Raw genomic sequence first — 12,569 nt, forward strand, 5'->3', positions numbered from 1 at the left:
TATGAAGTCCCATATTTTTCGCACTATAAGGCGCACTTACAAATCCAGTGCTCCTTATGGATGAATTTTACCATTCAAGAAAAATTCATACAGTTAAGCCATTCTGCTGAATACAGCATTATACAGGAGTTTCAGTTTAGTTATCCAGCAGTATTAGCATTAGGTGCTAACTGCGGTAAACTTTAGCTTTTTGCCCAAGTATATTGGCCTGTAGCCAGAGCCTTTACAATGTTAAAACAAGCTACATGAGATGAACAGGTAGGTAATATCTCCCTGGTTTAATAGAACACTCAGGGTTCCTGAGGAAAGTCTGGAAATCCAAGCTTACTGTAAAAAAACAGAAGTGCTTTACTCACCCAAATAAACAGTTTTCAGGGGAGAAATGTGTGTAGAATAGCGTTCAGCACTTGTTTAATGTCTGACTCTTCAGATTTTTTGTTGTTGTAATTAGTTTTGTTTGGTTAGGTTAGCTGTTCTGAATTAGAAGGAAAACATGTTTTTTTTACACTGTTTCTTACCAGTGTCACACAATGCACCTTATAATCCGGTGCACCTTAAGTCTAAAAATATTTGTTGAAAGTGCGCCTTATAGTGCGAAAAATACAGTATGCTGTAAACCAGTTAATAGGGCACCTCAGCTCTAGCCTATACCCACTCCCCACAGGGGCCGCCCGGCTTTTTGTCATACCCCTGTCCCTCACCCCCACCCCCCACCCCCCCGGGTGGTGGACGAATCTTCATATAGCTGCCATTATACACCTTTAATACAAGCAAGTTAATACAACACATTCATGATAGCTGAAATAAGTAGGCATTACAGAAACACATATACTCTCAATTGCAATGTCTTTAATATATATATGATCAATTAAAGTGCCATTTTCAGTGGTTGCATCTTTTACAATTTGAGTGAAGCCATTATGCTGCATTATTTCACTCACTGTATTGGACACAAAAAGGTTTTCATTGAAGTCACCCATAATAATTTTTCCTCCTGCAAACGTGTCAATGACACTGATTACATTTGACAGCTTGTTAACAAATGCTTTTAAACTGTATGAAGGTGGTCTATACACAATTGCAGCTGTTGAGTTCAGGTGGGGAATAGTAAACTGCATGCACTCTATGTTCATACAGGGTAAATCAACAAAACTACAGTTGATCTGTGTTTTGTAATACACACCAACACCACCATGTTCTTTTTCTTTCAACTTAGCAAAGAGTTCCTCACTTTTGTCATATGAAACAGACCTTGGGCTGTTGCAGAATGAAAATCCACTTATTTGTAGATCATTTTCACTATGACTTGACTGTACCCATGTTTCTGTCATGCAAATAATATCAGCTTCCATATACCTTTTGTCTTGTTTTATGTCTTCCAGGTGACATGACAACCCTTGAACATTGTGCAGAAGTACTTTACATGATAATAATGACAGATGTGTTTCTGTAAGTGGCTCCACAAATGCGGGCATAGTTTGCATGAAACTTTCTATATCAGGTTTTGCATAAATAGCTGTTTCCTTGAAATCTTCTATAATGAGACCTTCCAGAGAAGTCACACGACTTAATGCCACATATGCTTGTCCAGGTGCAAATATCTTTTTAAGTGATACAACAGCTTTATCCACAGTTAGACCTTGTACTTTGTGAATAGTGCAAGCCCAAGATAATTTCAGGGGAAACTGTCGTCGTATGCCACCACTTCTTGTGACTCTCTCTTCTTCTGGTTCCATTGGTGTAGCCTTTTCCAGTCCTGGTTTTAAGGATGGCCGTTTTGCTCGTAAGGCTCTACCAGCTCTTTCATTGTCAAATGTCACATATACGTTTGATGGGAAATCTTCTCCAGGATTAAAATGTATATCACTAACTGTACCAAAAGCACCATTCACAAGTCCATCTGAAACATCAATGTTTTTAAGAAGCATGACTCTTGCATTAACTGCAATGTGAAGTGATCGTGAAAGACATGTCTTGCAAACATTGCTGTGGTGGCCCTTTACTTTTTGAAAGTGTCCAGTTTTCGGGTCTCTCTCATAATCTTGTGCTCGAATAACTATAGTATCTTTGCATGTCTTGTGAAGCATTTCTCTATTGTGGTCATCAACTTCATTATTTGTGGCATAAATATGCAAATTGTAAGTCATGTGTTCTTCACCAGTTTCACACTGTTTCAGCATACTTATATCTTTTTCCAGCAATGGATGAGATTTCTGTCGTTTCCTTAATCGATTGAGCAACTGTGCGAATTCCACATCTTTCTGTCTCATTATCTGACTCAACTCAGCCAAAGCAAAATGGTCTTGCCACAGATTAATTCCCACATGATCAGCATATAAAGCTTTACCCTTAACTGGATTGAGCTGATAAAAGTCTCCAACTGCGATGATAGAAACCTTTCCAAAAGGTGAATAATCTCCAGTTTGTTTGATCTGCCTCAGTCTGCCATGAACATATGCAAGGAGTTTGTGATCAACCATTGAAATTTCATCAATAATTAATATATCCAGGTTTCCCAACTTTGTTCTCAGAGAATTAATTTTCTCATCTCCCAGTGGTTGATATGGTAGCTTTACATCTGTACCAATAGCTAAAGAAGTATGTATTGTTGCAGCATTAATGTTATAAGCACTTACACCAGTTGGAGCTGTCAGTAACACACGTGTGTCATCAGGATTATTTGATAAGCGAGATAGGATACGATGTGCTTCATAATGTATTGCTTTAATCAGCATAGATTTCCCTACACCTCCAGGGCCTGATATAAACACATGAAAGGGTTCTGGAGTGTCACCACGTGCCTTTTGTAAACACCAGTGTCGGATTTTATAAAATATCTGGGACTGTGTCTCATTCATTGAACGTAGTAGAGCCATAGCTTCTTCCTTTGGCATGTTATGAGAATTATCCTGTAATGAATAGATTTCCTTGGGAAAAAGGTCAGGTATGATGTCACTGTTTTCAGTTATTTCTGGAATTTCCTTCTGTTTCTGCTCAATGCATTCTAAACGTTCACGCTCAGTCTCTGGACAAAGTTGTGCCCATGCATCTTCCATTGGACCATGTGCATCTAGGTCTTCCTGAGCTTTGTCTATGGAGTCACTCTCTTTTTCAAACATGGCCATATTTGTGTCTACTGTGACTTTCACTGAGACAAGTTCATTATCAGAATATTTCACAGACCCAGTTTCATAAAACTCTTGATATGTCTGGAAAGTGGATGGTTTTAGTTGTGATTTGAGGTAGTGAGGCAAAAACAACTCTAAAATGCTTTCATAATATTTCTCTGGATTTTTTGTTGGTGAGAAACGGGCATATCGAATCACAGCAGCTTCTGTTCGTGACCTTTTCTTGGCAAATCCTGAATCTTTCAAAAGTTTGATGCTGTCACTGGATGAATGTTCCGATTTAGACAATATTCTATATTCTGATGCAAACCTTGCCAAACACATTTCTTCAAATTCCTTGCTTTTAGGTCTGTTCTTATATCTGTCAGAAATGCTGTACATCCAAATATTGTCACTGTCATCATCGCTGCACTGAGCTTTCCTCTGTATGACATTTAGTGGAAGACTCATTCTGATTGTGTCACCAGTTGGAACAAATTGCACTTTACGAGATGCCTGTTTTAATTTCATATTCGTAAGACGATACACACTTTCTTGAGCTGAAACTTCACGATTATGCAAGAAAACACTGCCAAGTTTGCGCATAGCTTGTTTAGCATCAAGATTGCCTTGCTCTGACGCTTCTTTTTGTGCATGTGACAACAACAGCCCCATTTCTCTCTCTGCTTTTGATATGTATGAGATGATATAAACAATACAGGAATATGCATCGACTACAAACTGTATGTCCATATTTGCATTCCATGCTTTTAGAAGATCTGTGTTATACTGATTCACCCAAACATCACATGGTTTCCTCTTCAACACAACACTGGTTTTCTTGGTCATTGTTTGATATGCTGCTTCAAAGATTTCTTGATTTATATCAAGGGAAGCAAATAAAGAGTCAACAGAGTCAAATGTGGCCTCAGTATTTGATAAAGCATTTCTGACTCCTTTTAATATTGTACTTGCTAATTCTACTTCCATCGTCTTTGCGGATTTGCTAGCTTTTTCATTTTCATCATTATTGTCATTTTTATGTTCCTCAGTCTTACATCGTGTAATAAATGTTCTGTTACTTGGAGGACGTGGAAAGTTAAATCTGCATGTTGTTCCCTTTTTTTTGCATGTTTTTGAGTGTCTCTTGCTGTGCATCTGAACTTGTGACACTATGTCATGCATTTCTCTGTCCTCATCTGAAGGCAATTCACATGTGACATACTGATTAATAAACTGACAAACAAGCACATCATCATCTCTGTCTATCTGTGGAGCATCTTTTACCCAGAAAAGACAATGAGTGTGAGGTGAACCACGATTCTGGAACTCAACTCTCATGAAAAAATCAGTGATCTCTCCAATTGGTTTGGCTTCAGACATGATGACATCTTTAAGGAAACAGTGAAATCGATGGTCAAACATTCTAGCAGCAGTCACAGGGTTACTTTTCAGCAGGTGACATCTCTCTGACCAATCAAGCTCACCAGCTGATACATGTTTTCCTTCTTGTTTCAGGATTGTTTGCATGAGTTCTGGCCACCGGAGGTCAGCAGAGGAAAACGAAGCAAACCAGGTTGGAATTCCTAGTTGTCTGACCATTGCAAACAAATCTTTCTGCACGCTTTGCCAGAACACTGGAGTACCTCTGATAGGTTTTAAGAATTTATAGCCTTCATCAAAATGTAAAATGCGTCGTAAGGATTCATGGTTTGTCAACATTTCTGAAGTAACTTCTGATTTCTGTGTGGAATGTCCTTTTCTCAATGCGATTGATACATTTGATACAACCTGATTTAGTTCTGACAAATACTGGCCATAAAAGATAAAGTCCAAGTTTTTAGCAAATCTTCCATCTGCATTGAGTATTCTTGAGTTTAAATATTGACATAATGTCAGCCTTTCTGGTCTTGTCTCATGAAAAGTACCTGTGCCTTTAGGGAACAGAACTGGGAAGCATTTGGCCTCGTTTGACTCATCAGTTAATAGCCTGACTGGATTATTTCCTTCTGCAGGTGCTACAGACATGATTCCATCAAAATGCTGATCCAGAACCTCTTGTGCTACATCAACAGGTTGTAAACAAGTATCCATAAACATGCCATGCTGTTGTCGGTCAAGAAGAGTTTCATCAATGTTCTCATCCTCATTGGTATTGTCAGTGTCTTTCTCATTACCAGCTTGTTCACTTTGGTCATCACACTCATCTGCTTCTGCAGTGTTGCTCAGTGGATTAATCCAATCATTGTTGAATTTAACATCACTGTAGAATTTGTTATGGTTTTTTAGGTACATCAGTGCATTTTGAATTTTCTCTGGGTGGACAAATTCATACTTATAATGCCCCTTGTATGTCAACTTTCTTTTCAATTTCACACGGATCATGAGATCAGCATGTTCTGATCTTGGTAAAAGCTCAGCTGCATCAGCTACATTTGATGGCACACAGGTTATTGGGCCTACGACAGAGCTCTGTGTTCCTTTTGGCAGCGGCACAATCTTCATGAATGGTATATGCATTGCAATCAAATGACATTCCAATGAATTTAATGTTTGCAATTCATGAGGGACTGGATCTAGTGACAGATTATTCACAACACTCTGTTCTGGCATTTTTGCATTACAAATCTTTCTGTGACAAGTATAACAAATCCAAAGAGAACCAGCCGGGCTACTTTTAATGGCACAATGTACATCACAGCTCTTATTGCAAATATGCAAATAATCCTCAGTGACACACCTTTCCGCTATACATGCAACCGCTGGATCTTTTTTCAAATATTCATGTTTTCGACATCGTATGACTTGGTGTTTGAACAGAGCTCTGTGACAAACCGCACACACGTATTCTGGACCTGTGCTTATTTTGTTTTTGAACTGTGTAATTACAAAATCAGTTTCTTTTCTTTTGTTTTTATTTATTTGTCTTCTTTCTATGTTTCTGTTTTTCACACCCTGGGCAAATGATCTGTCTGCTTTGTATTTTGAAATTGAAATCTGCTTTACATGCTCTCTGTGCTCGTCATCTGTATTGTACTTAATTACACTCAATTGTTTGACATGCTGTCTGTGCTCGTCATCTGTATTGTACTTAATTACACTCAATTGTTTGACATGCTGTCTGTGCTCGTCATCTGTATTGTACTTAATTACACTCAATTGTTTGACATGCTCTCGGTGTTCCTTGTCTGTATTGTATTTCATTACACTTGAATGTTTTTTGTACTCTCTGTATTCCTGATCTTTGTCATATTTACGTTTACTTGTTTTTTTAAGGAGATTCCTGTAATCTTCATTTTCAGAATATTTTTTGACACTTTCAGATTTTTTGCATTGCCTGTATTGGTCACTGCATGAATATTGCTCAACTGCTCTTTTTTTAACACAATTCCGGAAATCCTCATTTTCATGGTACTTTGTCATAATTTTCCTAACTTTGTCCTCTTTGTTTTGTTCATTTGTTTCATACTGTCTTTTCATACTTTGAAGTTTGCGACGGCTTGATGCAGATTCAGGTTGTAGGTTCCTACAGCGGGCTGAACACAGTCCAGAACACTCACTGTCACTTACTTTCATGCACATTACCACTTCATAATGTGACTCATTACAGTGTTTCAGATAAATTCCAGACTGTTGATGGTTGCGAGCACCTGAATCATAGTGTGAACTGAACTTCAACCATTTACTGTTAGTGTATGTGAAAATATCTACTTCAAGTAGATCTGCAGCAGCTTGAAGTTCAACCTCTGTGGCCCATGTTCCAGTATATTTTATTCTGGAGGTCCTAATATAATCAGAAAGAGAGCAGTACCCTTCTCTGAGATGCCGAACATAACAAGCCTCATGTTTCTCCATGTGTCTCACAACAGTACGTCTGATTTTTAAGTGCTCTGTTTCACTCCCAGTGATTGCAAAAGCCAGACATCTAAAGAAGCAATTACCATCCCCTGTTATCCTCTGCGTTTCACAAGGTTCTCCTACTGAAGTCAATTCACACAGTTGCTTCTGTCTAGATTCATTGTACACAACATTGAGTTTCAGACACAGGTTTTTTTGTTGCTGCACTGTTATTGGACCATACTGAAAGCTTTCGCTTGGAGTCTTGCTCATAAACATGACATCAGAGTCACTTGTGAGAACCTGATTGGCTGAACTTGTCACATGTTTAGCTTTCCTTTCTGCTGTAACCTGCGGTTCACTATTTGCTTTCAGACGTTGAATTTTGCACACATCATGTTTAGCTTTTACAGCTTCACTATAGAGCAGCCTGTTGCTTACCCTGTCTTTCACAGTGTTCATTTTATCTGCAGCATCTTTCAGTTCATTCCTCACATTTACACCCTCAGTTACCTGCGTGTGTGCTTCAGAAGTCTGCTGCCCCATGTAATTTGAAACCACTACAACACCAGTTACTTCAAACGGCTCACCTTCTGCTTGCAATGACAGACCCAGGATTGTGACGTGGTTGAGAAGTGACTCCAAGTTAGCATAATAAGCTAGTAAGCTTTTACCTGAACCATCTACTGCACCGTGTGTGTTTCTCGCATGCGAGTCAATAATGACATACCACGAGTCCTGTTTGATGATAGCACATGTATTGACTTTCACAGTAAACAGACAAGCATCAAACTGAGATAGCACTCTTACAATGGCTTCATCATGTGACATGTACACATTCTGCATATCTCCATATTCAGTAACACTAAACAGTCCTGTAAACATTTCATCACTGAAATTCAGTTCAAACCTATGACCATGTAGTGCATATTCTGTAGGCAAATCTTGTACAAAGAGGTATCCTGAAGCATCATGAATCCTGCCAGCATTTCTAATGTGAGTGTAGAACTGGTCTCCATCAAGCAGGACTGCATCCAGGTCTTGTGTTGTCCATGTCAGCACATTCTTTATTCTACTAGTCATAACTGCAGTTACACTGTTAGCAACACACTGTTTATTACTGTTAATGCCAAACCGTGAGTGTGCTTGATGAAAAGAACCAGTCAGTCTCTGGGCCTGAGGATAAACAGCACAAACATGTGAAGACATACAATTTTGAGTGGCAGAGAGATTGGTAGAGAGAGCTGCAGAGAGTTTTGCAGAGAGGTTGACTGAGACATGGCTTGAGAGATTGCTTGAGAAATTGCTTGTGACATTGCTTGTGACATTGCTTGTGACATTGCTTGTGACATTGCTTGAGAGATTGGCTTTTGGGTCAGTGTTTTTCATAATGGGGAAAAAGCGTAACCCCGTCAGTCAGGTCTTTTTTGTCAGGGGATGAAGACGTAACCCCGTCAGTCAGAGGTAAAGAAGTGTCAGCTGCTGCTTGGCCCACAGGTGGGCTGTGGCTTGCAGGAACAGAGTCAGTCAGATCTTTTTTGTCAGGGGATGAAGAAGTAACCCCGTCAGTCTTAGCCACAGCCCTGTCTGCCATCCTCTTCTTCGCAGCAGCTGACCTCCGGGATGCTTTGCTGGGCGGCATCTGCAAACAAGAAAAGCAAACAAAACAAACAAAAAACAGTATTATAATATACTATACATGTTGTATGTGGTATACCAATGTTTCACCACATTCATTACTAAAACTTCAAATTTAACCATATTGCAAAACATTACGTATCACTTCACAGCTTTAACCACTTACTCTAATGATACAACCCATTTATTCAGCTTGTGACATACTAGACTCAAAACTCATGGGTAATACAAAATATTGTACAGTTTATGTGAAAAATGTCCATAAGCTTATTAATTTTGATTCACTGAAATATGTCACATTCTGTGACTCTTATCATGCAGAGTACATTCATCTAAACAAGCTAAGATGTTGATTGTTTAATTTTGTTATAAGATTTAATTTATGTTAATTACGAAAGTTAACCATGTTATAATCAGTTCCAATGTGTACATTAATTTAAACTGCATTTGCATAATATTATTATATTCTAATTATAAGTGTAAATAGATTTTAAACTGAACATAATAATTACAGTTATTTATTTTTTAGACAATATTTCATCCAAAGAAAAATAGTTATGAAGTGTCTACTCATTAATAAAATATTACATACACAAGAATAAAAACATTGTAGTATGATCATTTTGACAGTACATAACATTTTGTTTCCTGTTTTAATGTAAACACTGTATATTATAAGTTCATTGTTCTTTTTAAGTGCAATTGTATTATACTATTCTAATTATCAGTGGTGTAAACAGATCTTAAACTAACATTACATTTATTACATTTATTTATTTGAGACATTCCTATGTATTTATTCCAAACAAAAAAAGTTATTATGAAGTGTCCACTCATGAGTAAATTTGTACACATACAACAAACACTAAATAATTTGTGTGGTGTGATAATTTTGATACTATATAACAAAAACCAGATTCATTTCTACTTTACTGCTTTGAAGTAAACACTGTATATTTTAGTTTTTGTTCATATAACAGGCTTTAACTAACACATCCTTCTAGCTCCTTATTTGGCACAGAAGTACACAAGTTGAAATTGTGTCAACCTCACCACTCATTAGCTGTTGTAAGTCCTCCAGTACTGCACATGAAGCATTGCCATAAATAAATCCAAATACAGATTATATTTATTTTACTACTACTATGTAATGAAAGCACTACATTTTGTGTACAAGTGACAACAGGTTTCACAATGATTTGTATCACACACACCACACGTTCCACTAGAATCCTAGTTCCAAAAATGGTGTATAAATTTGTGGAACAAACTCTAAAAATCCCTGTCTGACTGGAACAAGATTGATGGTAAATGTTGTATGCTGGTGATCTCAATTAATCTGACAGTTTTTCATTGTACACTAAGTTAAATAACCATCAACCCAGAGAATACAGCAACATTTGTGTTCATCAGTGGACAACACAACTGTATATTTTCATCCAATAATTGCTATACATAAAACCTAGTCAACACAAATTCAGTTTAATTGGTTACATGTAGCAACCAATTCACTAAACCAGCTTTGTTGACTACATAACTAAATGATCAATTATTGATGAGACAAATGTTGTGTGTGTTCTATGTTTGGTGTTGTTTTACTTTAAATTCTTAACTTCATGTATTGTCTCTGCTACAGGTGTTGTAAATTTCGCAATAGCATTTCTGCTGTTGCTTATTTGCTAATCCCACAACACAAACATCTTGCTGGGTTCTGTCAAGGAACATGCAGTGATGCACATGCATGTCAGCATGTGTTTCATTTTATCAGTGATTTTTGATGCCAATATTGTGTGTAAATGCCACACCCAAATGCCACACTTCACAACCAAAATATTTGCTTGTACATATAATTCCCTACAAAGTTGAGATTACATATTAAAAACAAACCTTCGACAACTGTTTCCTCTCCAATACTCCTTTTCACCAGTAGGGAGTTTCCGAAAACACAAAGAGAATGGAGTTAGTGACAAGACTGGAAACCTACACATTTTGATAACGGTACACAGTTTGTAAAAGTTGCAATACACAGACAATGTTTAATTAAGTATTTCCCTACAATGCTTCTTATATTACTTAAAAGGTCAAGACCGTGTGTTTCCATTCTTACTGTAACATTTTTATTAATGATTTAATATGTATTAAAATATACCAATTTCTGTTTAAATTCAACCATTTTCAACACTTGTATACACAAATATAATTGTTAATTCCAATGAAATGTCCTCACTCATACCTAGTTGACTTGGGTTCAAGTTTTCTTCTTATAAAAAGAATTACTGATAATTTAATGTGAATTAGTTAGCCCCACAGCTCCAAACTAAAACACAAATTACACATGCCAAATAAACATAAAAAAGTAAACAACTATGTTGCTTATTAATAGGCCTAGACAATTTGAATATTATAATATATTTTAACATACAACCAACTAGCATTAATTAAATATTTAATCAATAACTCATCATATGATATCTGAACACCATGTATGAAACCCTATACAAACTGTAACCTGTGAAAACACCACTTGTGCAAAGCTTTTAATAATTAGCCAAGCTGAAAACACGGTATAACAGTGCCACCTAGTGTTCACATTAATTTTCTACTGTCAGTTTATTAAGTCAATGACGTGCCCAAATGAGGTTATTTACACAAATAAATCTGCATTATGCTTTCAGAAAGCCCAGCTAAAGACCATCACTTCCTGGTAATTGGTTTTAGATGGTCACGGAAATCAAAAAGCTAATAATCCATGCTGATTCACCAGGCTAGCTAAATCAGCATAGTATAAAAAAAATCTTCTGGACACACACACACACACACACACACACATATATATATATATATATATATATTCATAAAAATACAGTCAATTTTATATTACCAGATACAAATGTAAAATACTATAAATAAACAGAGAAACTCATTTAGGTTTGCCGAATTCATCCCACAGGGTATTTTAATCTTTACATATGATTCACTGACATAACGATTCTTCCACAGTCGGAATCTCTTTATAGATATCCAGATTTAGCACCAAGTGTCAGTTTTCTAGCTATCTATGTTAAGCTAAGCTAGTTTACCTAACATCCGATACTATGCTGTGTTTAGGTTTAAATGTTTTACAAGAGAAATTAGGGAAATAAATAACCAGTGGGAGTTCTGAAAATGTTTATCCACGTGTATGAATGCACTAAAGCGATAGTTAATGCTTTTTGCTAGCTAGTGCTAATCGCTAAGCTAAACCTAGTCAGTTAGTACATGCACTGCTAACACAGCGTGAAGACTTTAAGAGACAACGAAGTTGAAGTTAGCGTCTTATTAGCCAGTGTCTTATTCCGATTTTCTGGTCCACCTTAAAACGTCGAAATACCAATTATTCGCCAGTAGAGAGCAGAGTTGAGCCAAGCAAAACGAATTTGGCATTTAGGGCATAAACATTGAGAATACATTGCCTGTTCTGGGTATTTCCAGTTGCCCTAACTCCAGATTATCAAATAGTCAGTTGAATTTGACACCACATTATGAAAATAGAACTATTATTCTATGTATAGACTAAAGAGATAAAAATATTACTGTACAGCTTTTTTATTATGACCCTCTGAACTTGGCATTTGAGTAGATGTCAGTTGAATAAATTGCCTGTTCTGCATACTTCCAGATGCCCTAAATCCAGATTGTGAAATAGTCTGTTAAATTTGACACACAATTACGAAAATATACCTATTAGCCTGTGATTTGCCTTAATAACTAAAAATATTACTGTACAGTTTTTTTATAATGACCCTCTGAACTTGGCATTTCAGAAGATTAAAGGAGAATAAATTGCCTGTTCTGCATATTTCCAGTTACCCTAACTCCAGATTGTCAAATAGTCTGTCCAACTCGACACCACATTATGAAAACATACCTATTAGACTGTGGTTAGCCTTAATGAATAAAAATATTACTGTACCGGTTTTTTTATTATGACCCTCTGAACTTGGCATT

General features: G+C 36.8%; 1 protein-coding gene across 1 annotated transcript; it reads right to left on the reverse strand.

Annotated features, from left to right (window-relative positions):
• Positions 1-727: 727 nt before the first annotated feature.
• LOC125804718 (uncharacterized) lies at positions 728-10,625 on the reverse strand. Its single transcript, XM_049484011.1, has 3 exons — positions 10,470-10,625; positions 7,049-8,586; positions 728-6,397 (listed from the first exon to the last, which is right to left on the reverse strand). The coding sequence occupies exons 2-3, from the start codon at positions 8,331-8,333 to the stop codon at positions 762-764; spliced, it is 6,921 nt and encodes a 2,306-aa protein (XP_049339968.1). The 5' UTR covers positions 8,334-8,586; positions 10,470-10,625; the 3' UTR covers positions 728-761.
• Positions 10,626-12,569: the final 1,944 nt, after the last annotated feature.

This window comes from Astyanax mexicanus, chromosome 10, assembly GCF_023375975.1.
Source record: "Astyanax mexicanus isolate ESR-SI-001 chromosome 10, AstMex3_surface, whole genome shotgun sequence".
NCBI classification, from domain to species: Eukaryota; Metazoa; Chordata; class Actinopteri; order Characiformes; family Acestrorhamphidae; genus Astyanax; species Astyanax mexicanus.

Excerpts from the sequence above, each read along its gene's own strand:
- LOC125804718 (XM_049484011.1), bottom strand. The coding sequence starts at position 8,333 with ATGAAAAACACTGACCCAAAAGCCAATCTCTCAAGCAATGTCACAAGC. Across the intron at positions 6,398-7,048 it reads GCAGAGGATAACAGGGGATG|ATTACAGGAATCTCCTTAAA; the intron begins GTAATTGCTTCT and ends CTGAAAATGAAG.